Source organism: Enhydra lutris, unplaced genomic scaffold (genome assembly GCF_002288905.1).
Source record: "Enhydra lutris kenyoni isolate GAN:26980312 unplaced genomic scaffold, ASM228890v2 scaffoldscaffold19, whole genome shotgun sequence".
Lineage (NCBI taxonomy): Eukaryota > Metazoa > Chordata > Mammalia > Carnivora > Mustelidae > Enhydra > Enhydra lutris.
The window spans coordinates 35,682,548-35,706,725 of NW_019154103.1; the positions used below are offsets into that span (position 1 = coordinate 35,682,548).

Consider the following 24,178-nt stretch of genomic DNA (forward strand, 5'->3'; position numbering starts at 1 on the left):
TAATAACCTCTTTGAAGGCAGAGACTGGGTTTGTCTGGCTTATGATTGTACGCTGTGTGCTCCATATAGCCTGGCATATGACGGTCACTCAGTGAATCTGTGTTAAATGTTTGAATAAGAGCACTGCATAAATTGTATCTGTGCCTATCTGAAGTGGTTTGTTGATCTCAGAGTACATTTTATTGCTTCTGGTTTGGGAAATGATAATAGGATATCACATCAGCCCCATAAATTCTTAGTATTTATTGAGAAGGTAAAGGGAAGTGTTTACCTGGTCTTATTTTATACCTCAAATAATTAACCAGGATGTGCCTAAATGCTTCCATGAATTATTTGGAATGATTTACTATATAACACATTAAGTAGATTTTTCAACCACAATGAAAGTCCTTCAGTGCCCAAAGTGTTTGGAGATACACATAGTGTTTTAGATGGGTTCCAATACACACACAAAAAATCATTTCTAGATCCTAATATAGACATTTGATATTTAATATCTAATATGCAGGTAGAATAAGCATGGGCTGTTTTTGAAAGAGGCTTGACTTTAAGTTGATGCAGATTTTTATTTTATTTTTATTCTATTTATTTAAATTTATTTAAATAATATGTGTGTTCATTTAAATTATACTTTCTGTATTTTATATATTTTAAATATTTGTTTTATATTTTAATTTTGTTTTTCCTGATTAGAACTTGAGCTCCTAGAAGAGTTGGCATTATTTACAGAAGAGGTGGATTAAGCAGACAAAATTATTTGAGAAACATTCAAAATTCAGCAAATTATGGGAATAATACAGAGGTTTTACATTTTTAATCACAGGAGTTGTCCTCTTGCTCAGCCAATGAAAGTCAGATAAATTCATTTTCATGATGGATGGAAAAAACTAAGTTACCCTAAAAATAAAGGTATTACATAACATTTTGCATAAAGTCAGGCTCTTTATCCCCAAAACTTCTTCTTAAAATTATTTCACTTGGGGCATGTGGGTGGCTCAGTTGGTTAAGCAACTGCCTTCAGCTCAGGTCATGATCCTGGAGTCCTGGGATTGAGTCCCCAGTCAGGCTTCCTGCTCAGAGGGAAGTCTGCTTCTCTCTCTGACCTCTCCCTTCTCATGCTCTCTCTCTCTCTCATTCTCTCTCTCTCTCAAATAGATAAATAAAAATAAAATAAAATAATATAGTAAAATAAAATTAAATTATTTTACTGATTTTTGTAACCTGACATTCTGATATGCAAACACCACTTGATGAAATGGGATTTCTTTGTCTCCATTTAATTTTTAAAAGCTATAATTTTGAGGAGCACCTTTTTGTATAAATGATTTAAAATGATGAAGAAACAAAATAAATGATCAACTTTCTGGCTGCGGTGTTGTGTAGACGTAAACTTCTAGTGTGGAGGTCTTTCCGCTGGCTTCACTTAGGAGGTTCATGTGGGATAACATTAAAGTTTACATCAAAGTTGGGTAAGAAACTTTCTCTTGAAATTATTTTCACTTGGATTTGATTTCTACATTTTGTAAGTTCCTAGACAATTATTAGGAGGTCAAAATGAATAAAGAGTTGATAATATGGGTTTTCATTAAAAATATGTAATTATTGGGGCACGTGGGTGGCTCAGACAGTTAAGCCTCTGCCTTCAGCTCAGGTCATGATCTCAGGGTCCTGGGATTGAGCCCTGCATTGGGCTCCCTGCTAAGCCGGGAGCCTGCTTCTTCTTCTCCCTCTGCTGCTTGTGCTCTCTTTCTCTCTCTCTCTCTCTCTCAAATAAAAAAAAAAAAAATTAAAAAAAATGTAATTATCAGAGTCATATTTATGTAGATATTAATATTTATAGCTAAAAAAGAGTGTGTTCTCAATCAGGCCAAAGCTGCTTTCCATCTGTACAATAAATAGTTGAACCCACAGTACAGCTAATACTATTTTGATAATTAATTTAGAAAGCCCCCAAATTTACTCTTTCGATAATAACACAGGTAATTCTGACATGGAAGAAAGGTTTTTTTGGTTCAACTATTTGTCTTCATTTCCTATGAACATGAAAGTGATCAAGAATTAAAGAACGGCAGAGCCGGCCAGTCACCCAGTACAAAAAATTCCTAAAGAAGGTACTCACCATTATTTTCCCTTAATAGTGGTAATAGCTGTATTTGCTCAGCAAGTGACATTCTTTGCTATGTACCCCCTTCTAATCCATTGGGCCAAATGCCCAGGCTGTGCCTTCTCCTTCCCCTTGGCAGGTTGCGGCCTCCAGGGACAAGGACAGAGCTCTCCAAGGAACACGGGTCTGGTGGCTCAGGCCACCAGGGCGACCCACGGAGGTACCCACCTGAGAAACACCGAGCCGGGGCTGTCTGTGGAGCTGCGTGGGGCCTCGGAGCCTGCCTTTCTTGGGCTGCCAGGAATGTCAAACTGGAAGACCGAGTCGCTGGGAGACTGACTTTTCCTCGCCATTGTGCGCATATTGATCACCAGGTTAAGCAAGAAGCTCAGAGGCTCCTTTCTGAGTCCCCCCTGTCATGGGGAAAACTCTGCATTTTAGCTTTGCTCTATTCCCGCATTGCAGGAAACTTTCTTCACATGACTCCTAATCTAGCCAACGCTGCTTATTATTTTTTTTCAAGTCAGTTAATGAGTAACATGGAAGTAGGACACACAGTGGTTTTCTTCCTACCCACACTTTCCCAAAGGAAAAATAAACGTGTTTGGGAAATTCACCTGTCAGTTTACTAATCCAAACACCAAACACCTCACGACCCTGCGGACTGGAGGCAGAGGAGTCTATGAGAAGATAAAGACGTGAAAGAGGGAGGTGCAGGGGCGCCTGGGTGGCTCAGTGGGTTAAGCCGCTGCCTTCGGCTCAGGTCACGATCTCAGGGTCCTGGGATCGAGTCCCGCATCGGGCTCTCTGCTCAGCCAAGAGCCTGCTTCCCTCTCTCTCTCTCTCTCTCTCTCTGTCTGCCTCTCTGCCTACTTGTGATCTCTGTCAAATAAATAAATAAAATATAAAAAAAAAAAAGAGGGAGGTGCAGAAACTTGCAGCACCTAAACGTTCAAAGTGGGGATACTTTTCTGGGATCCCCTGGACCTGAGCAACAGGGTGGAGAATGTGGATGCACTTTGTAAAGCCTAGGGGGTATAGCTCAGTGGCAGAGCATTTGACTGCACTTTGTAAAGCCTTTACACGTGCAGGAAATCATCAGCCCACAAGCATGCCACGGCTGGCGTTGGGCAAGGTGCATGAGAGCTTTCAGGCGGCCCGTGTGGTTCCAGTAACCTGAAGAGTTCTGGAATCCTTATGGAAAGGAGATGTACAAAGTCAAGCTCAATGTTCAGGGTGTGTGTTTTGCTGGGTTACAGGCGGCTGTGACCTCTGTCACTGCCACCGCCGCGGTCACCACGATGACAAACAGTCGCTAGGAGGTGAGGGTTCCCGCCCCATCTCTGTGGCTTTCTGGCTCTGGAACCTCAGGTGATCCCAGACCTGCCGCGCTTGCTGTCTGCCAGGCCTGTCTCACAGTATTGGACTGAAATCGAGGAGATTCTGCTATGTGTGGTTATTTCAAACCCATTTAAGGGTGAGTTTCTTTTTGTGACCTTATTCACTCACTCCGTGTTGATGCCCAAGGAAACCATCAGTGTCCGCCCACCAATGTTACTAGCAGCGGCGGAGGATCTGGTCCAAAGTAGCTGTGCATTCCCTCTCCTTGTTCCCCTTGTGATGGGTCAAAGATGCTGGAAGACGGCTGGCTGAAGGGAAGCACTCTGCCTCTGACTGGAAGAGAGCCAAGTTTCCTGGGAAATCAAACCTTTAGCCTTGGCCTTGTGAGCTCTTTGCCCTAACCAGCTGATAACCAGCCAGGGACAGGTTTGTGCTGCTGACCCCAAGTGCACTTTTGAAATTAGAGGAAGTGTGTTTTTTTGGTGGAAGTTTAGTGGTTCCTTACAGGATGACCAACTTATACCAGATTGTCTGGGATTTTCTGGTGTTAGCCCTGAATGCCTTGCATCTTTGGAACCCCTTGGTGAAATGCAAATCACGACAGCCGGTCACTGTGGTTCCTGATGCCATTTGCTGCAATTATGATGCTACACTTCATTCTGTTTCACTCCTTGTCCTCCTTGATAGAGCAGTATCTGTATTTCTCTTGTCCCCTGTATTTCTATGTTGCAGTTATGTTGGCAAAACATTAAATAAAGCGAATTCTACTAAGGTTTTGGATTAAACAAAACCATATCATACTTCGCATACTAGCGAGTCTGCAAGCTAGTTTCTACTCCTTGTAAATAAGAAAGTGTAACCAGAGCATATATTCATAACCAATGCAACATAATTTATTACTATCTCCCAGGCAGGTTTGGATTTTAGCTAGGCCGATGCTTGTTTTAGGAGAGAATGTCTCTAAAGGAGGGAATTCCAGTGTCACCAGACAAAATCTTGGGACATATTTTTCAATAGAGAAGCTATTGACTCATCAACAGTATTTTATTAGCAAAACTCCATGTTTTGCTAGCCACTGTGAAGGACAGAAAAAAATGTCAAGAAATGGGTCCTTGATCCAATAATCTAGCTAGGAAGAGACACTATGCATAATGGAAAAGTTAACTAACAACACAGGAGGGAAGGAGGCAGTAAATCAGGCTAATACTTCTCCAGTCTTTGTTCTACCTAGTATCTTTTGAGTCTATGTAGAATCTCTGCTAGATAATTTCAAAACAATATCTCAGTCTCTTGCCCAAACCACATTTTTACAGATGATGAAACTGTATCTTAAGAAGGTTAAAGCAACTTGGCCATAATTAAGTGCCTAAGTGCATAACTAAGTGCCCTAAGAATGTGGTCGTGCTGGAATTCATTCAGTCATTCATTCACCAAATGTTTATGGAGCATTTAAACAGAAGTGAGACTATGTTTATTTACATTTCAAAGGAAGAAAGATCTTTTGAATCCGGGATGATTTAGAAAAGCCTATAGGAAAAATTGGAGTTCCAGTTAACCTCTCCACTCTGAAGAGTGAGGAGAGGTTGGAAAAGTGGAGAGGGAAGGCAGGAGAGTCCATGAGCGAGAAAGTACACGGGTCAGGTTGTGTGTGTAAGTGGAGACTGTGTGTTGGTGAAGAAAGTAGTTTTGAACACTTAGGTAGCGGCCGGATGATGAAGGACCCCAAATGCCGTGGCTAGGTCAAGCTTTATCTTACAGGTAATAGGAATAAACAGATGAATGCTGAATTTCATGGACATGTACTTCCTTTTCTGAATGTGACGTCAGCGTGTGCCTGCATGTGTCTTGTGGAAAACCTCATTCCAGAGAGAGATCAAGTATTAACAGTTTGTGTCCGTGGGGTGTTGACATTGGTGCTAAGGGCCCACCAAGCAGCCTGGAATGCTCAGGACCTGGTGAACTAGGTCCAAGCTCAAGCCCCTGGCTTCTTCCTCAAGCTCCTTTGATCTGTGGGTGTCCATGGAAGGAAGTGTCAAAAAGGAAGTTAATTCCTCCTCTGAAGTCATGAGCCCTTCTCTGAGGCGATGCAGAGATGATGGATGTTGCTTTTGACAGAAAGCCATTACTCTCTGCAGCAGCTGGTGACTTTTGGAGGGAGTTTTGCCCCCAGAAAGATTAGCAAATTGATCTTGCAGTTCCAGTGAATCCAGCAATAGCAAACTCAAGGCAACCTTTGTCTTTGGGCATTTGGTCTTTATGATGTAAGGGAAAGAAATCTGGAATCCTAGGTTCCTATTCCTGCCTTGCCACTCACTTGGGTATATTTTTCACTGCTCCTAACTGTATTTAGATTTATAAAATAAGTTGGGATCATTGATTTTAGGCATTCTGTTAGTATACATTTCTATTTACTTTTTTTGAATATTTTATTTATTTATTTAACAGAGAGAGAGAGATCACAAGCAGAGAGAAAGACGGGGGGGGGGTGGAGCAGGCTCCCCACTGAGAAGAGAGCCCCATGATAATGTGAGGCATAATCCCAGTGTGGGGCTCGATCCCAGCGTGGGGCTCGATCCCAGTGTGGGGCTTGATCCCAGGACCCTGAGACCATGACCTCAGCCCAAGGCAGAGGCTTAACCCACTGAGCCACCCAGGCGCCCCTCTATTTACGTTTTTATTATTTAAACAGCAATGTGCTGGCATGCTGATTTTCTGGGAAAAACCAAGCTTTGATTTGTAGCATTTCCAATTTCCAGAGTGTAAGTGCTCCCACCGTGGCTGGTTTTAAGCTACTAACATGCACCATTGAATATAGCTTTGGGAAAAGATGCTGACAGTGAACTCTTGTGAGCTTGTAGGAGCTGGCTTCCTCACACCACTGCTGACATTCAGCATCCCAGCTGCAGTATTTGGCAAAACTTATGAATTTGGCTCTAGAGTTACCAGACGGAAGAAACTGTGTTCTTTGATTTAAGTACCAATATCTTCAGACCTACTGCATGGGTTTTGTCTATTCTGCCTTTGTTTGATTTTATACAAATTGACAATTATTTTCAGAGAATTATTTATGAACATTGTATTATTTATAGTGTCTCCATAATGGATATTGGGGGGATTTTTATTGCAGTGAAATACACGTAGTATCATAATTGTTTTTGTGTGAGCAGTTTAGTGCCATTAACTACATTCATAGCGTTGGGCCATAGTTTTTTAAAATACACTTTTTTGTTTATAAAACAAAACACAGGAAATATAAAAAAGATTAAGAAAGCCCCTATAATCTTCAGCCTCCAGAGATAATCACAATTAACACTGTAGGCATTACCAAAATTGTGCTTTACTCTAAATAATTGTCAAAATTGCTTGGTAATCCTGGAAATATAGTCAACATTTGCAAAATACTTTTTTATTATTTTCAGGGGGCCTTACCATTCAAAGTGAGGAACACACGGACTCATCTCGGTTCCCTCCCCACAGGCGGAGCCCTGGGGGCTAGCATGGTTGGCGTAGAACCACACAGAATTCTTGAGGACTTTCATGAAACCGATTTGAGGAAGATTTGTTTGAGAGTAAGCATGACACCGGGCAAGAGGTTTTTGATACCAGTCTATAAATTAGGATGATGAGATTTTCAAACAAACAGATGCTTTAGGAAGTGTCAGTTGAGGATAGTTCATGGTCGAGATCTGTCATTTGTGTCCAGAGGGGTTAGGGGACCTGCCCAAGGCCACACGAATAATCAGTGTCAGAGGAAAGCCTGCCCTCCAGACTCTCTTTGCTGCTAGCCTGCTAGTCCGGCTTCTGTTTCTGCCATGCTGCAGTACCGGATCCCTCCTGGTGTAGCTCATGGGAGAATGAAAACATATCAGGGATTCCCAGCCTCAGCCCACCTGTATTTAATATTGTTTTCACACAGGACAAGAGATGGACATGGCCATGACATCTCCAGCCTTTCATTTTCCAGTGCTATTATATGAAGTAACCAAAAAAAATTGTTTTACTCTTAGTCATTAACTTTCTTAGGTTCTGTTGTTTGTTTTAGTATTTTATTTTATGTTAATGATTTTTTTATTTTTAATTTAAAAAAAATATTTTAGTTATTTCCTGGTCAGAGAAAGAGAGAGAGTGTACAAGCAGGGGGAGTGGCAGAAGCAGAGGGAGAAGCAGGCTCCCTGCTCATGACCTGAGCTGAAGGTAGATGCTTAACCGACTGAGCCACCCAGGTGTCCCTTAAAATTTTCTTTAAAATTTTTAAGTAATCTCTACACCCAGCCTGAGGTTTGAACCCACGTTCTGAGATCAAGAGTTGCATGCTCCACTGACTTAGCCAGCCAGGTACCCCGCTTGTTATAATATTTTAAAATTTCCCCAACTCTGAATTTTGGGGATTTTCTCCCCATATTTTGCTGTTGGATTACTGGGCCAGGTCCATATTTTATTTAAAAACACAGACTCGGGCTGCCTGGGTGGCTCAGTGGGTTGGGCCTCTGCCTTCAGCTCAGGTCATGATCTCAGGGTCCTGGGATCGAGTCCCACATCGGGCTCTCTGCTAGGCAGGGAGCCTGCTTCTTCCTCTCTCTCTCTCTCTCCACTTGTGATCTCTCTCTGTCAAATAAATAAAAAAATATAAAAAAATAAAAATAAAAAAAATAAAAACACAGACTCTCTGTGTTTGAATTCTTAGGATGCTACTTAATAGCTTTAGTTTTTTAATCTGTAAAATGGTATGTAAAAGTACCAAATAATGGTATTTGCCTAACAGGTTTGCCAGAAAAGTGAATTAGTACTTGTAAAGGTTTTGAATATTGCCTGGCCTATAATGAGCACTCAGTTAGCTGTTATAAGTATTATTACCAACATTTATAATAAAATCAGAGGGTTTTAGTTAAAGTAACTGCTTTTGAAGATTTAAACAACAGCTTAAGATATCACTTACATAACATAAAGTCCACCTATTCAGTGTGCGTAACTTAGTGGTTTTTAGCATATTTACAGAGGTATACAACCACCAGCATCATCTCATTTTAGAATATTTTCATTGCTTCAAAAAGAAGCCTTGTACCCATTGGCAGTGATTCTCCATCCTCCTACCTCCCTGCTTCTCTGCTCTGGGCAATCACTGTTTTCTTTGTCAATGGAATGAAACATTTCATATAGAAACAAAGTATCTATTCTGGATATTTCATATAAATGGGATCATACTATATGTGATCTTTTATAACTGTCTTCTTTCACCTAACATACTTTTTATTTTTTGTTTTTGTTTTGTTTTTTAAGTAGGTTCCATACCCAATGTGGGGCTTGAAGTCATGACGCCGACATCAAGATTTCCATGCTTTACCACCTGAGCTAGCCAGGCACCCCTCGCCTAGCATAATTTCAAGTTTCATCCATGTTGTAATATGTATCAGTACTTCTCTTTTATGACCAAATAATGTTCCCTTGAACGGAATGCCACATTTCATATTGTGTTTCAGTCAGTACATATTTGGATTGTTTCCAGTTTTTAGCTATTATGAATACTGCTGCTATGGAAATTTGTGTACATGTTTTGTGTGCAGAGTGGTCTTGGTTAAATAACTAGGAGTGTAGTTGCTATGTTTAGCTTTTTGAGGAACTGCCAAACTGTTTTCCAAAGTGGCTGCCCATTTTGCATTCCAATCAGAAATAGATGAGGGTCCCAATGGCTCCATAGGCCTTGCCAACATTTAACGTGTTTTTTTTTGTTTTGTTTTTGGTTTTGTTTTTTCTTTTTGGTTATAGCCCTTCTGGTAGATATGGACTGGTATCTCATTATGTTTTTGATTTGCATTTTCCTAATGACTAATGATGAGAGCATCTTTTCTGTGCTGATTGGCCATTTGCATATCTGTTTTAGAGAGAAACTGATTTAAATCCTTTGCCCACTTTCAAACTGGGTTGTCTTTTTATTTTTGAGTTATATCCTTTATATGTTCTGGATAAAACTCTCCCCTCAGAAATGTGATTTGCAAATATTTTCTCCCATTCTATAGGTTGTCTGTTCACTTTCTTAATAGTGAAGCACAAAGTTTTCAATTTTGATGAAGTCCAATGTAGCAGTCTTCTCTTTTATCACTTGTGTTTTGGTGTCAGACCTAAGAAATAATTGCCTAACTTGAGGTCATGAAGCTTTCCTCCTATGTTTTCTTCTGAGGTACTATAGTTCTAACATTTATGTAAGAATAAGGTCTTGGGTCTATTTTGTGTTGATTCTTAAGTGTGTTGTGAGGTAGGGGTCCAACTTCTTTCTTTGGTGTGTTGTCCTGGTACGTGACTCCTTTGGCAGTTTTTGCCAGCATTCTTGTTGAAAAGACTGTTCTTTTATCATTGAATTGTCTTGTCTCCTTTGTTGAAAATGAACTGACCATGAATGTTAGGATTTATTTCTGGCTAACTGATTACTTTTAACAAAACAATATAATTAGCAACTTATTCTCCATTGGTGAATTTGGTCATCCCTGTTCCTTCTGAAGACATGGACTTCTATCTTTTTTCTGCATCTCTAGTAGTAAGTCCAGGCCCAGAGTTTTGTGTATTTTCCCTCTATCATTCTTGATAATCCTGACATCATGTTTTTTAGATGGTTATTATTTTACCTGTTTGTGACAATGGTAATAACAAGGAATGCTAATAATGATGCCTCCCTACAGAATCTTCATGCACTGAGAAGAGCATGAATTAGTATCACCCAAGGACAGGCAAAGAGATAGAAAATCATATACTAATGCATTTCCGTGTTACTGTTGATGACATGTCTTCAATTTATCATTCATCCTGCAAGGTTTTAAAACAGTGAAGAGCGGTGAGGCTGTGCCAACTTCAGAAGGTGACTGAGATGGTGCTATCTGTAATAGTTTGATCTTGAGAATGGAGGTCATAGAATCTTTTAAGATATGAGTTGGGTCATAAGGGTGCAATTTGTGGAAGAAAAAAGGCACATGGCTAATAAATAAAAAATACTCTCTACTAGTTATCAAACAATGCAGAAGACAACCCAACTGGGTGACCAGTGGGCAGGTTTTTGTTTCTTTTTTTGTTGTTGTTTTTTGGGGGGAGAGTTTTTGAAAGGCCACCACATTTGTGGTGATGGTTATTGCCTTCCTAACATGCTTGTGTGCAGTGCTGGAAGTGAGTCTGGAAGGGAGTTATCGTCCTTATTTTGCAGAGGAGAGGCTGAGGCCTGAGAGTTTGATGAACTCATACCACGTCTCCTAGTTTGTGAGTGACAAGACTGAGACTCAAATACAGATCCAGGTGCCTGCCGTCTCCCCCTCCGGCACAGTGAGTGTTTAGCCCAGACAGGTCAGATACAATTTGGAAATTTCTGGTAAACCAGAGTTGAATTCTACCTCTGCCTGACACAGCCATGAAAACGCTATAAATTAAGGTGGAGTTTGGTGATCGGACTGAACCATCTCCTGACGGCTGTGGAAACATATAGGCTGTTTATCTGTGAAACTGTGTTCTAGTGTTTCTGTTGGGTTTTTAGGGGCAGAGGATAAAGACAGGAAGGGAATTTAATCATTGTTAAATTTCTATATACCTGGCACCTGACCTGTAGAAACTTAGTTAATCCTCTATAACACTAGGGAATAGATATATTTCTCACCATTTTGGAGATAAGATAACCAAACTCAAGAGACACAGTCTCTTTTCCTAGTTCACACATTTAGTGAAATGGCTGTGGAGCTGAGATTCAGGGCAACTTTCTGGAATCCAAAGCCCTGTGTCTTTCCATTATTACACAGTCTCCTAGAAGTAAAGTAAAGCACATGGTTCTTTGTCTCCTCCATCCATTTACATTTTATATTATGTTTTCTGTTCCCGTCACGTCTCATGGGCAGTGTTTGTCTTCACAGTGTTTGTGTGTACCCATGGTGATGCCTTTAAATGGGTTTCTGGAGACTTTCTCTTTATTGCTCTAGGTCTGGGATAAAACCTAACAACATTCCCATAAAATTCTCTTTCTTTTTAAGACAAGACTCTTTGAGGGATTTTAAAGCAATTATAGTTGAAACACCTGAGGAATTAAAAAAAAATAAATTCCTCTACATGTAATTGGTACTCTGTGATCAGTTTTGCTAAATTTAAAGTAGAAAACAAAGCAGAAGTCAAAAGATCAAAAGCCTCAGACATCGTGCCTGCTTACAAGGAAGTCAACGAAATCTAACCTGAAACCAAACCCATCTTTCTAGATTAAAAGGAACTTAAAACCAAAACTTATAGGTTGACATGGTAAGTGTGACAGACAGTACCATAATCCCATTTTCTTTCTTTCTTTTTTTAATTGTATTTTTTTTTCCTTCCTTCCTTCCTTCCTTCCTTCCTTCCCTCCTTCCTTCTGATGCTCACTGATGGCCTAGTGGTTAGGATTCGGCACTTTCCCTCCCCCTTCTTTCTTTCTTTCTTTCAATCCTATTTTCCCTTCACTGGAAAATCCTGACTTCTCTTGAGCAAACCGAGTCTTGGATTGCCACCATGATTCTCAAGGCTCTCCTAGTATTGCTCCTTGTCCCCTTCTGCTTGAGTTCCCTTTTTCAGCTTGAATAACATGAAAACCCTCAAACCCTGCCTGTTCTTCTATACAATAACCCTATAAGCAAAATACGTTTGAGTCTTTGGTTAATCTATCCTAGGTTCCTAAAGCGTGTGGGATCACTCTTGTTTATTCTCAAGCCCTTAATGATAAAGAAGGTAAAATGTCCCAGTAGGCAAGCACAGACCTCCCTCCTGTGGAGGCTTCTGTCCTTGAAATGCTAGAGACTTTTGAAATGCAAAGAGGCAACACTCCCTTCTCGCCTATTTTTTTCCAGGTCTGAGACCTAACACAATTCTTGGTCTGGGTCCTTTGGCGTAATTTCCCTCCACTGGAACAGGCTCTTGTAGGAGATGAGCTGTGCTTGAAAGGTCTGCTGGATGCTCCTCTTTGTTGACAGGGACTGCTGCCTTTTCCACATCTCTTAGAAGATATCTGATCGCCCAGAAACTCTGGGGAGTACCAGGAAGGAACTTGGAGTTTACTCCTGATCTGGCCAATGACAGCCCTTTCTGCCAAGTGGCCTGCTCTTCCCTCACTGTACTAAGTGCTGCAACAGGTGGTTTCTCTTTCAGACTCTGCTCCGAGGGACATGATCAGCCACACCTGAAACACACATGTGTGGCTCAGCAAATGACTGCAGCAATGTGCTGTGGGACTCCTAAGATCACATGACCTTCTTGGCTCAAGAACTTCATTTAATCTTGGTGCTGGTGTGGGGTCAGTTAACACTGACCCCTTCCTCATGAGGACCTATGTCTTATTCCCATCTTGTCTTTCCTCCCTTCAGAAGATAGTGGCTATGTGCCACCTCAGAGCCTCTACCGTCATTTTCCCTGAATGGGCTTCAGCTTCCTCCTGTTTGCATGAGTATACATTCTACTTTTTTTAATTTAATTTTTTAAAAGATTTTATTTATTTACTTGACAGAGAGAGAAGACAGCGAGAGAGGGAATACATGCAGGGGGAGTGGGAGAGGGGGAAGCAGGCTTCCCACTGAGAAAGGAGCCTGATACAGGGTTCTATCCCAGGACCCCGGGGATCATGACCTGAGCTGAAGGCAGACACTTACCAACTGAGCCATCCAGGTGTCCCTGACTATGCGTTCTTTACACATGCCCAGGGCACCTGGGTGGCTCATTCGATTAAACATCTGGTAGCATCTATCTTCAGCTCAGGTCATGATCCTGGGGGGCTCTCTGCTCATTGGGGAGCCTGCTTCTCCCTCTGCCCCTCCCCGCTGCTTGTGCTTGCTTTCTCTCTCTCTGCCAAATAAATACATAAAATGTTAAAAAAAAAACAAAAACCCTTCCCCCAAAATGCCCAAACAACAGCTTTGATAATCATTGTGAGTGCTGTGAACTGTGTAAAACTGGTGATCCACAGACTTGTACCCCTGGGGCTAATAATACATTATATGTTAATAAAAAAATTTAAAAATTAAAAAAAATTATTTGACCATTTCCCCAAAAAAAGATATTATCAATGTTTTTTTTATCACCCCTGCCTCATCTGCTCTTTCTATAATCAGAATATGCTTTTATTTTTATTTTATTTTTTTTTCAGACTATGCTTTTAAAGAAATGTTCTTTGTGCTTTATTCATTATGGTTCTTTGCTCATGGTGGGGGTTCAATAAATATCGACTGATGATGAATCTGTTATACTAAAGAAGGCCCTTTCACAGCGAAGTTGATCTTTTTTACTCTTATTTTTTTTTAGGTGTTCTATCATATCACTAATGCAAATACTAAAGTTGCTTATTAATTAGAAGCATTAAAAAAAAGGACGTTAAAGTTTGTTTTTTTTTTACTCTGTATCAAAAATCCAAACAAAATCATTTGGCTAAACTCAAGTGATAAAAATATATTTTTTTAAAGAGTTTATTTATTTATTTGACAGAGATCACAAGTAGGCAGAGATGCCGGCAGAGAGAGAAAGAGAGAGGAAAGCAGGCTCCCCGCTGAGCAGAGAGCCTGATGCGGGACTCGATCCCAGGACCCTGAGATCATGACCTGAGCCGAAGGCAGAGGCTTAATCTGCTGAGCCATTCAGGTGCCTCACAAATGATAAAATATTTTTAAGTATTTAATGAACTTTAATCTGTGACCACTGTAAAACAAAATCTTATCTGTTGAGATGATTTACTTGCATAGGAAAAAACTGAGATGAAGATTTACAAATGAGAAGGAAGTCTAATTTGTGTGAGTTCGAAGCTTGATACTAGAACGAGATTTCCAGGCATGAGATTATTAAGAATGTAGATAACTTTTATTCTCTATCCTTCCTTTTCTACTCTTTGAATCAAAATTTGCCTTTCCACCCTGTGTTGGATTGAAGGCATCAATGATCTCAGTTAATTTAATGGCCTCTGTCCATACCCCTTCTCCAATAATCTTGTAGTTCCTGCCCACTCTAATTTGGGCTGATCTTGTGACTTGCTTTGGCCAGTGCAATGTGGCAGAAATGATGGTGTGATGATGCGGAGTCTAGACTGCAAGAAGCCTTGTGTGTTTCTCTTTCCTCTCTGGCTTCCCTGTGGTCACATGTCGGACTTTGGGGCACACTCCATGTGAGGCCACATGGAGGAGAGCTGAGTCATTCTAGCCATCATGGAGCTCCAGCTCCCAGTGGACCTGCCATCTACCCAGACTGAGCCCACCCAAAATCTGGCTCCACCATATCAGTAGAACTACCTACCAACCTGTAGCCTCCTGAGAAACAATAGTTATTTTTTAAGAAGATTTATTTATTTACTTTAGACAGAGAGAGAGACAGAGAGAGAGTGCATGAGCAGAAGGGGCAGGGGAGAGGGAGAGAGAATCTCAGACTCTATGCTGAGTGCGGAGCCAGAAGTGGGACTCGATCCCAGGACCCTAAGATCATGACTTGAGCCAAAACCAAGAGTCAGGCACTTAACTAACTGTATCATCCAGGCATCCCAAAACAATAGTTTTTTAAACCCATGTGCTTTGAGATGGTCATACAGTCATAGCTAACTGCTTCACATCCTATATTCATAATACTTATAGGATAAGATGGTGGTAGCTCCTCCCAGGGCTATTATATTTTAATTGTTGTCAGTTGTTTGAGCTAAATGAATGCATTTTGAGGGTGTCTTTAGTTTCAGTAAATGATGATTGGGGGACTTAGGGAGTGCAGTGGAATCTTCCTGGGATAATAGTCCCATATACTTCAGAAGCCGATTATCATTAGAAACAAGAAAAAAATAGTTTTAAAATCAGGTAGATGACATCTATTAAAGATCTCAAATTTGTTGTTGGTAGATCGACACACTGTTGCCATTACATCCCCACACCATCCTACCCACCCTCTTGGGCAGAGTTCCCACTCCACTTGGCCCCCGGGGGCAGCGGACAGCTGTACCCACCATTGGCTCCTCTTGGATCTTTTTATAGAAGTCCTTCTTCTGACCGCTCAGTCAGCTCTGCTGGAGGGCTTTGCATTTAAGGGACAACACCGACAAAACTGGCCTCCAACCATGTCTTAGGCCTCATGCATTATGCCCTCTGACCCACTAAGGGTTTAGTATTTGTGTACTCTAGTTTTCTTTCCTGCAAAATGGTGATGGGGAAGATCTTGGCTTTTGAGAAAGTCAATCCAAGGTTCTTTTGATCACTGGTAGAGATAGTTTCTGCTGATTTAGAAACTTTGTGTTATGGGCCAAAGCTTTAGCAAATATTAACTCTCATTTTACTGCCCTTTATTATTATTATTATTTTTATTTTTATAAACATATAATCTATTTTTATCCCCAGGGGTACAGGTCTGTGAATTGCCAGGTTTACACACTTCACAGCACTCACCATAGCTTTACTGCCCTTATTATTAGCAGCCAGATAAATGGAAGTTCAGAGATTTGACACAACGTGGATGGATCCAAAGTCACACGCATGAATGGAAGCAAAACCGTAAATATAGTAATTGTTTGTTCTTTAGAAAAAAGTGGAAGATCAGTCTCCCTATTCATATTAGAATAATATATAATTATGTATATAATAATAAATATATAACATATAATATATATAACATATAAGAATCACAATAGTGATTCTTAGGCCAGTCCTTGTAAAGCACATGTGAGTCCTTCAGACCCAGGAAGGAACTTGAGGCCCACCAGGGGCATCTTATCAACCTCAAAGTCTATTGTTGACCTCTCGTTAACTCACTAACTCAGTGTAAAGGAAAATAGCAGGAATAGGCTCTCCAATGGGAAGGTTAGGGCAAGCAGTTTCATAGTAACAGTCTGTTTTTTAACAACAAGCTCCAGGCCAGGTGACTTTATCCCGTTTGTGCTCAGTTTTCTCATCTATAAAATGTGTGCGTGGAGTCGGTCAGTGCTCTTCCAAACTGTGGTCTGTGGACAGTTTCTCTAACCTGGGTGAAAGTCGGGAAATGCTGCATATGAGGTCTGTCCCTTAGAGACTTTTGTGAGGGTCTGCATTCAAGAAATCTGTTCAGCTTTATTAACTCGGGCTTCATAGAGATCCTGGAAACCCCTAAAGACCCTACAGGAAGAATCTCATTTTGGAAATGTGGAGGCAGACCATTCTCAGGACTTCTTCAGCTTTAAAGACATCTGAACTAATGGGAAGATTTTGGTTCTATTGCAATTTACTAGTGAGTCCACTTTTTACCCAGGAAGGAAATAAGAAAAAAAAAAAATCATTATTTTCTTGATTGCTCTGTGTCAGACACTTAAATATTTTATATATTCTTTCGTTCTTTTTTCTTTTTGAGAGAGAGAGAGAGAGAGAAATCTTTGTACAGGCTGGAGGGAAGAGGGGCACAGGGAGAGAAGAGAGAATCTTACGCAGGCTCCACACCCAGTGCAGAGCCTGATGTGGGGCTCGGTCTCACGACCCCCAAATCATGACCTGAGCTAAAATCAAGAATCAGTTGCTTAACCAACTGAGCCATCCAGCTGCCCCCCATATTTATTTTTTGCAATACCATATGGAATATGATTATTCTCACCAATATGGATCTTGATGACATCATTTTTTCCCATAACCACTACCGTGTTATCTGTTATCAATGTAGTTAGTTATCAATGTAGTTAGTAGGCTCAGTCTCTGATATTCTTTTCCATCTATACACATATTATCCAGCTGTTAAATAATAGTTATATGATAGGATAGGATATTATCCAGGCTTTAAATAAACGTCTATGCTGATGACTATTAAATCTCATAAATCCCCACTGACTGTTCCCATGTTAAGTAAACATTTCAAGCTTTGTATGACCAAATGAGGATTTTAAATTCAGAGCTTTCCTCTAGACTTTTCTTGCCCATTTTACCCTTCGTAATTGGTCTCCCTATCTACCTGGTTGATCAAATAGGAACTGAGGTGTTGTTGATTTCTCTCATGCCCTCATTCCCCACATGCAGTCCATCAGCAAGTCTGTCCTGCCAGAATACTCCAGAATGTGACCATTTTCTCCATGGCCATGCCTATTTCTAGTCAAGCTATCATCATCTCTCAAGCAACAATTACTGCCACGTTCCAGTTGTTCTCTCAGCTTCCATTTGTGTCCCCTTTGCAGTCAGGAGCCAAGATGATCTAAAAAATATATCTATAGGCGCTGTCATGGCACCTTTGCTGAGGACAACCGCCAGCCTGGTGGGGTTGGTTATATGTGAAAGTCCACATGAAGGGCTAACAATGTTGTACACAAAGATTCTTGATGTTCTTGAGCAGATTTCTGAAAATGCAGCCTACAGCACGTATGCAGAACAGATTACAAATGAGAAGCTGGGTCTGGTTAAAGTGGAACCAGATGTTAAGAAATTAGAAGACCAACTTCAGAGTGGCCAGCTAGCAGAGGGGATGCTTGAGGCTGCAAATGAAGTAAGTCTGGCAGGATAAATGATACACTGGAAACGATGGGAACCTTTAGCAGAAGAGCTTCTTGCCATCAGTAGAAATGACCAATGTAGTCATCATTAAATGACTAGTGTGTTGATGGGAAACCGATGTAATTAGATGTTCTATTACAATAAATAAATAAATAAATAAGACCATGTTGCTTTCCTTCTTAAAACCTTTTGGTGATTTTCCATTTCATATATATATAGATAAATAGGTAGATAGATAGATAGATAGATAGATAGCAGTCTCTGACCTTGATAGGGTCTTTCTTTGTTCATGTCTCCAACTTCATGGGGCTGATGCTTCCCTACGTTGGCTTCCTTCCTGATCCACCATGTACCAGGCTTGTTTAGTCCCAGATTGCTGCCTTTGCTCTACCCTCTGCCTAGATGGTTCATTTGTTCTTGGTTCACATGCTGCCTCCTCAGTGCCTTCCCTGACCACCTTGTCAACACTAATCCCACCTTGTGCAGAGACTATCACATCATTCTGCTTTACTTTTTGGAAGAGTTGTCGCTCTTGTTATTTTAATCGTTCGTTTGCTAATCCCCCCATGTTTCTCTCAACTAGATGTATAAGTCCAGGAGACCTTCCATCTTCCTGTTGTATTCAACCTCATATCTCCCCGTTAGTATGTATCACAGTGCCTGGTACATACAGTTGCTCAGTAGATATTTATAGGATTGATAAGATAAATGTTATTTGCTTTGTTCATCTTTCCAGCCATTTCTTTCTTTCTTTCTTTTCTTTCTTTCTTTCTTTCTTTCTTTCTTTCTTTTTTAAAGATTTTATTTATTTATTTGACAGAGAGAAAGAGAGATCACAAGTAGGCAGAGAACAGGCAGAGAGAGGGGGGGAAGCAGGCTCAACCTGATGCAGGGCTCGATCCCACGACTTGGGATCATGACTTGAGACTTGCTCAAGATCATGACTTGAGACTTGCTCAAGATCATGACTTGAGCAGAAGGCAGAGGCTTAACCCACTGAGCTACCAGGTGCCCCTTTCCAGCCATTTCTGTTGAGTGCACATTTAAAAATAATTAAATGCATGCAGGGCTGCATACATGACCTCAAGCAGATTTCAAACAAATGGACTGTACAGAGAAATTTTTTTCTTTTTTTTTTTGTACAGAGAAATTTTTAAATGACATTATTATCTGCATGGGATTTGTTAATGTACAAATCTCTGAGGAAGAAGAGAGGACAAAACTGTTAACAAGTTGTCAAATACTTTTGCACTGAAGCAGTGGGAGTTTGGAAAGAATAAATGTGATTCTGGTGTAATTTTGAAGTCGTGGTTTTTGGGAAAGGGCAGGGATTGAAAACTACAAATGGCTAAATACGGCTTTCGGGAACTTGTCATATAATTATTTTTTGTCAAGTCACTCCTCGCTGTTGAGGCCAGTACTCACAGTGGATTTTCTTCTTCCAAACATTGCACTTGAAAGGGACAATGCTAAAGGAAAGTAGGGGCAGTGCTGAAAGAGCCCCCCTCCAGGGTCCCTGCGGAGCAAGATAGTTTGTTATAACCTAAATAAGTTCAAGGAGAAAGTGCCAAACTGATACTGAGTGGAGAAAAAGTGTGATACACCCCTTTTCTAGAAGCTGGGGAGATGTGGAGAATAGAGAGAAAAGGGAATACACTTACTGTTCTCTCAAAGGCAACAACGTTGGAGTAGAAATTTTCATCTTTGAAATTCTGGCGCCACCCAGTGGTGAATAAAATCCTGCTTTAGCGTCATTTTCGTAACTGGTTGTCCTCAAACTTTCTGCTCTTCCTCAGAACCACACAGTGAGCTTGTACAAATACTCCACTCCTACAGATTCTAGAATTCTGCAGGTTCAGTGGAGGGCTTGGGCATCAGAGTTTCAAAAACGAGTTTCCCAGGTGATTCTGTACAATTTTTGGTTTTCTTTTTTTTAAAAAAGATTTTATTTATTTGACACACACACAGAGATCACAAGTAGGCAGAGAGGCAGGCGAGAGAGAGGAGGAAGCAGGCTCCCTGCCGAGCAGAGAAGCCGATGAGGGGCTTGATTCCAGGACCCTGGGATCATAACCTGAGCCGAAGGCAGAGGCTTTAACCCACTGAGCCACCCAGGGGCCCCTGTTTTTTGTTTTTTGTTTTTTTTTAAATAATCATATGTCAAGTGGCTCTCCATGGAGGTGTTTCTGGCCATCCTGCAGTAAGTTTGTCCTAGAAAGAACAACCTGGCCACAGATCAGTTTAATTGAGGTCACGGTGTCTGAAAGGAGAAGCTCCAGGAATTCATGGAGATCCAAGGTTTGCATGAGCACCTTAGAGGCCCAGGTGTTTCCCAGGAGACCTTTCATCTAAGGCTTCCTGAAGCATCCCAAGGAAATGGATCTTCACATATGACCACAGATACAGAACAGCACATGCAGCCGGCTCAGTGATTCACATGTGCTCTTAGATTTCAACTATGGCTGTCCTGGACCGTTCCATGCAGGATTCCACTCGTTGTTAGGCTCTAAGTTTCCCCTTCAAGTGCTTTACCTAATGCCTCAGGATTTCCTTGGGGGCTCTAGGTGCTGTGAGGAACTTTCTAAGTTATGGAGTATGCTCAGCTTGGAAGCACAGGGTAGGTTAACACATCTGGGAGCAACTCTAGATCAGTGGGGAAGGGGCCAGTGGGTCTAGACTCCTGCCTCTTCTGCTTTGGGACAGGGCCTCATGAAGGGTTATGAAGGGTAGGCTCAGGACTTTATCCTGTAGGCAAAAGTATGTTGGGAAGGATGAGTGGTGGCAGGGAGAATTTTAATTAGGATCTTAGATATTTTGGTGGTAACATGGAAGTGGGATTTGTTTGAGAAGTAAATAGGGGTAGAGGCAGATACTAGGAGTGAAATATAGTTGCTCCAATTTGAAATAAATTGGCTCTAAGTTAGATGGAAAACCAAAGTAGAAATTTGAAATAGGAGACCTGATAGTGAAGCCCCAACTCTGTTAGCCTGTTTTCCTCACTGAATGGGTATGTTACCTCATGCAGTGGGCTCGGGGTGCCTCTCTCGACGTGTTGTTCTGTCACAAACCTCCCTCAATTTAGGGACTCACATGAGCAATTTGTTGTTGTTCTTCGTGAAGTTGGGCTGGGCTCAGCTGGGCGTTTCTTCTGCTCTTCCCTGGGGCATTTACACATAGTTGTTGTCTTCTGCAGGCTTCTTGGTCGGTGTCTCAGTCAGGGCTCTCTAGAGAAGGAGAACCAATAGGATATACTCAGTTACATGTGAGGAGATTTGGAGGATTTGACTCAGGCAGTTATGGAGGCTGAAAGGTCCCACAGTCTGCCACCTGCGAGCTGGAGAGCCAGGGAAACTGGTGGGATAACTCAGTCCATGTCCGAAGGCTGAGGACCAGGAGCTCCAGTGTCTGAGGGCAGGAGAAGATGGGTATCCCAGCTCAAAAAGGAAGAGATTTGCTCTCTTTTCCCCTTTTTCCCCTACAGTTTGGATGCCGCGTGCCTGCACTTGCCTGCACTGGCGAGCTCAGCTCTCTTGACTCAATCTACTGACTCACTTACACACCATGACATGTTTTACTAGCTATCCCGACATCTGTGAGGCCGGTCAGGTTGACACAAACAATTACCCATCACCATCAACGACTGCAGCCCCGAGAGCTTGTCTTTGCTTTACATGCTGCCCCCTCCCCAGGGGCTTTCTCCTGTGGAGGCAGCAGATCCGGGGGTGGCCTCAATGTGACAAGACTGTTGAAGCCTGAGCTGAGAGTCACATTCGTCACATCTGCCTCATTGTGTTGGTCAGAGGAATCACAAGGTGCTCACTTAATGGGGAAGTAGACTCACTCTCCTGGTGGAAAGACGTAAAATAATTTAAGACCACTTTTAATTTACCACACAGTATATTTGAGTAGCCAATGAAATGAACTTTGGATGCCCTCTTATACCTGGATTTTGGTTTTAAAACCAGAAATAAAAACAAACAAACAAACAATCCAGAAATCAGATTATTCATATCGTGACCAATCACACCTACTATCTCTCTTCTGTGGTAAATACCCAACTTCCCTATTCCCGTTCCTGATAAATAGTTTAAATCTGTGACAAGTTGAATTAACCTTCTCTAAGTGGAAGGGTTTAGGGAAAAGCTTAGATTAAAAAAATTTTTTTCCCCCAGATTCACTGGAATCAGTTAATCTGTTTTAAAAACTATCGTAGATGTACCTCAAATAAGTTGTATTTTAAACTAGTACAAGTTTTTTTGTGTGTGTGAATTTGGGTTTTTTGTAAGGGAGAAGAAAAGGGTATTTTTATATTCAAAATATGACACTGATATTTGTGAGATTATTTTGATAATTACCCTAAGAAACATTTTCATAATGGAATAAAAATAATTTATGTTTTAAATGCATGTAATTTTATGAAGCACTAGTAAAAATTTCTGTATCTTAAATATTAGAATTAGCTGGTAGCAATAGTTTATTAATTTTATAAACTTCTATGGCATGGTAGCTCACCATAATGGAAATCCAAAAACTTACAAAGAAAGCTTTTAATAACCTGTGTTTAAAAGAAGCAGAGACGGAGGGCACCTGGCTGACTTTGTCAGTAGCGTGTGTGAATCTTGATCTCAGGGTTGTAGGTTCAAGCCCCACATTGGGTGTAGAGATTACTTAAAAATAAAAATATCTTGAGGGGTGCCTGGGCGGCTTAGTGGGTTCAGCCTCTGCCTTTGGCTCGGGTCATGATCTTAGGGTCCTGGGATCAAGTCCCACATCGGGCTCTCTGCTCAGCGGGGAGCCTGCTTCCCCCCTCTTTCTGCCTACTTGTGATCTCTCTCTCTTTCTCTGTCAAATAAATAAATAAAAATCTTTTTAAAAATCTTGAAAAAAAAAATAAAAGGGCAGAAACAGAATGAAAATTCCATATCTGATTAAAGAGACTAACAAAAATGGGATTCAAAAAAAAAAGTGAAGGAAAAAATTGGAAGTAAAAAATTGCGATGTTATAAAAAAAAAGAAAATGTTTTTTTTTTTTTTTAAGATTTTATTTATTTATTTGACAGACAGAGATCACAAGTAGGCAGAGAGGCAGGCAGAGAGAGAGGGGGAAGCAGGCTCCCCACTGAGCGAAGAGCCTGATGCGGGGCTCCATCCCAGGACCCCGGGATCATGACCCGAGCCGAAGGCAGAGGCTTTAACCCACTGAGCCACCCAGGCGCCCCTGAAAATGTCTTTTTATGTGAAGAATTGTTTGGAATCATTTTATATGAGAATCATTTACCATACAGTGTGAGAAAAGGTGGCAAAACCCGATCTCTCATGGAGGTGCGGCCATCAGAGAGCAGCTACAGAATGGCATAGGCAGGAAAAAAAGCAAGATTTTGCGAAAGAGATGAGAGTGAAGACAGCCTGAATCAAAATAGTTTCTGAAGGGCCAATTTTCTTTTGTTTTCAGCTAAGAGAGATGTTTCAGTTCTGGGCATTTCTTTCTAAGACCATTTTTCTGGCTTATCTCATAGGGCTCTTTTTGGTGTTTCACATTTCTCACCTCAAGCAGCTGCTTCTTAGCCGTTGACTTCAGGTTATTTCAAAAAGTCATCTCGTTCACTGTTTCCTCTTTTGACTAAAGCTTTTATATTCTAACACCGAGCTCCACGTGACTCTTGGCACATGCAAAAACAAAAACGCATCTCAGAAAGATCATCTGGAGCAAAAGAAACCAGACATTCTGGTGTACACTATATGAGTCCATTCATGTAAAGTTCAAAAACAGGCAAAGCTAACATACCAGATTATGGGCTACTTAAGTAGGTAGACTGGCAAGTACATTCAAGAGCAGCTTTGGGGGTGCTGGGTATGATTAACATCCTGGTGACATTGCTGGGCTTCCTTTGTGAGCATTGATTGAACTGTGCACTTAGTATTTGTGCATGTCTCGATTTCTTTGTTACATTTCTTTAAAAAATGGAACCGTCAAGGAAACACATTCTTCTTGTTGACTTAAGGGAAATCTGAATCTGGGTATCTCTAGTGGTTTATTAAGGAAAGAATCATTAAGGTGGCAACATTTATATGTTTTTCAGACTCACGTTATCGCAGTGTTGCTTTTGACTTCATCGGGTTTCAGTGTCCCTATGAACCATGCTTGGGAGACCAAGCACCCAACAAATCAGTGGCAATTAGAACGAGAACAGTACGAAGTAATGCAAAACAACACATGATTAGGATTGCAGGGCTGTAGGACTGTATTTTATTGAAAAAACAATTGTCATGCTTCACTAAGCCTAGAAACCCTAGG

The 24,178-nt window shown here is 41.0% G+C and overlaps 1 protein-coding gene across 2 annotated transcripts in view; it reads right to left on the reverse strand.

Annotated features, from left to right (window-relative positions):
- The window catches only part of LOC111148323 (GRAM domain containing 2B), a 121,370-nt gene extending 108,947 nt beyond the window's left edge, over window positions 1-12,423 (reverse strand). The window contains exon 1 of one of the 2 annotated variants that reach the window (XM_022504825.1): window positions 12,296-12,423. In XM_022504825.1, the coding sequence (XP_022360533.1) occupies window positions 12,296-12,423 (128 nt within the window). Of the gene's footprint in view, window positions 1-2,332; window positions 2,584-12,295 lie in introns of those variants that run through there. The other variant, XM_022504823.1, reaches the window with a different exon arrangement.
- Between the last annotated feature and the right edge of the window lie 11,755 nt (window positions 12,424-24,178).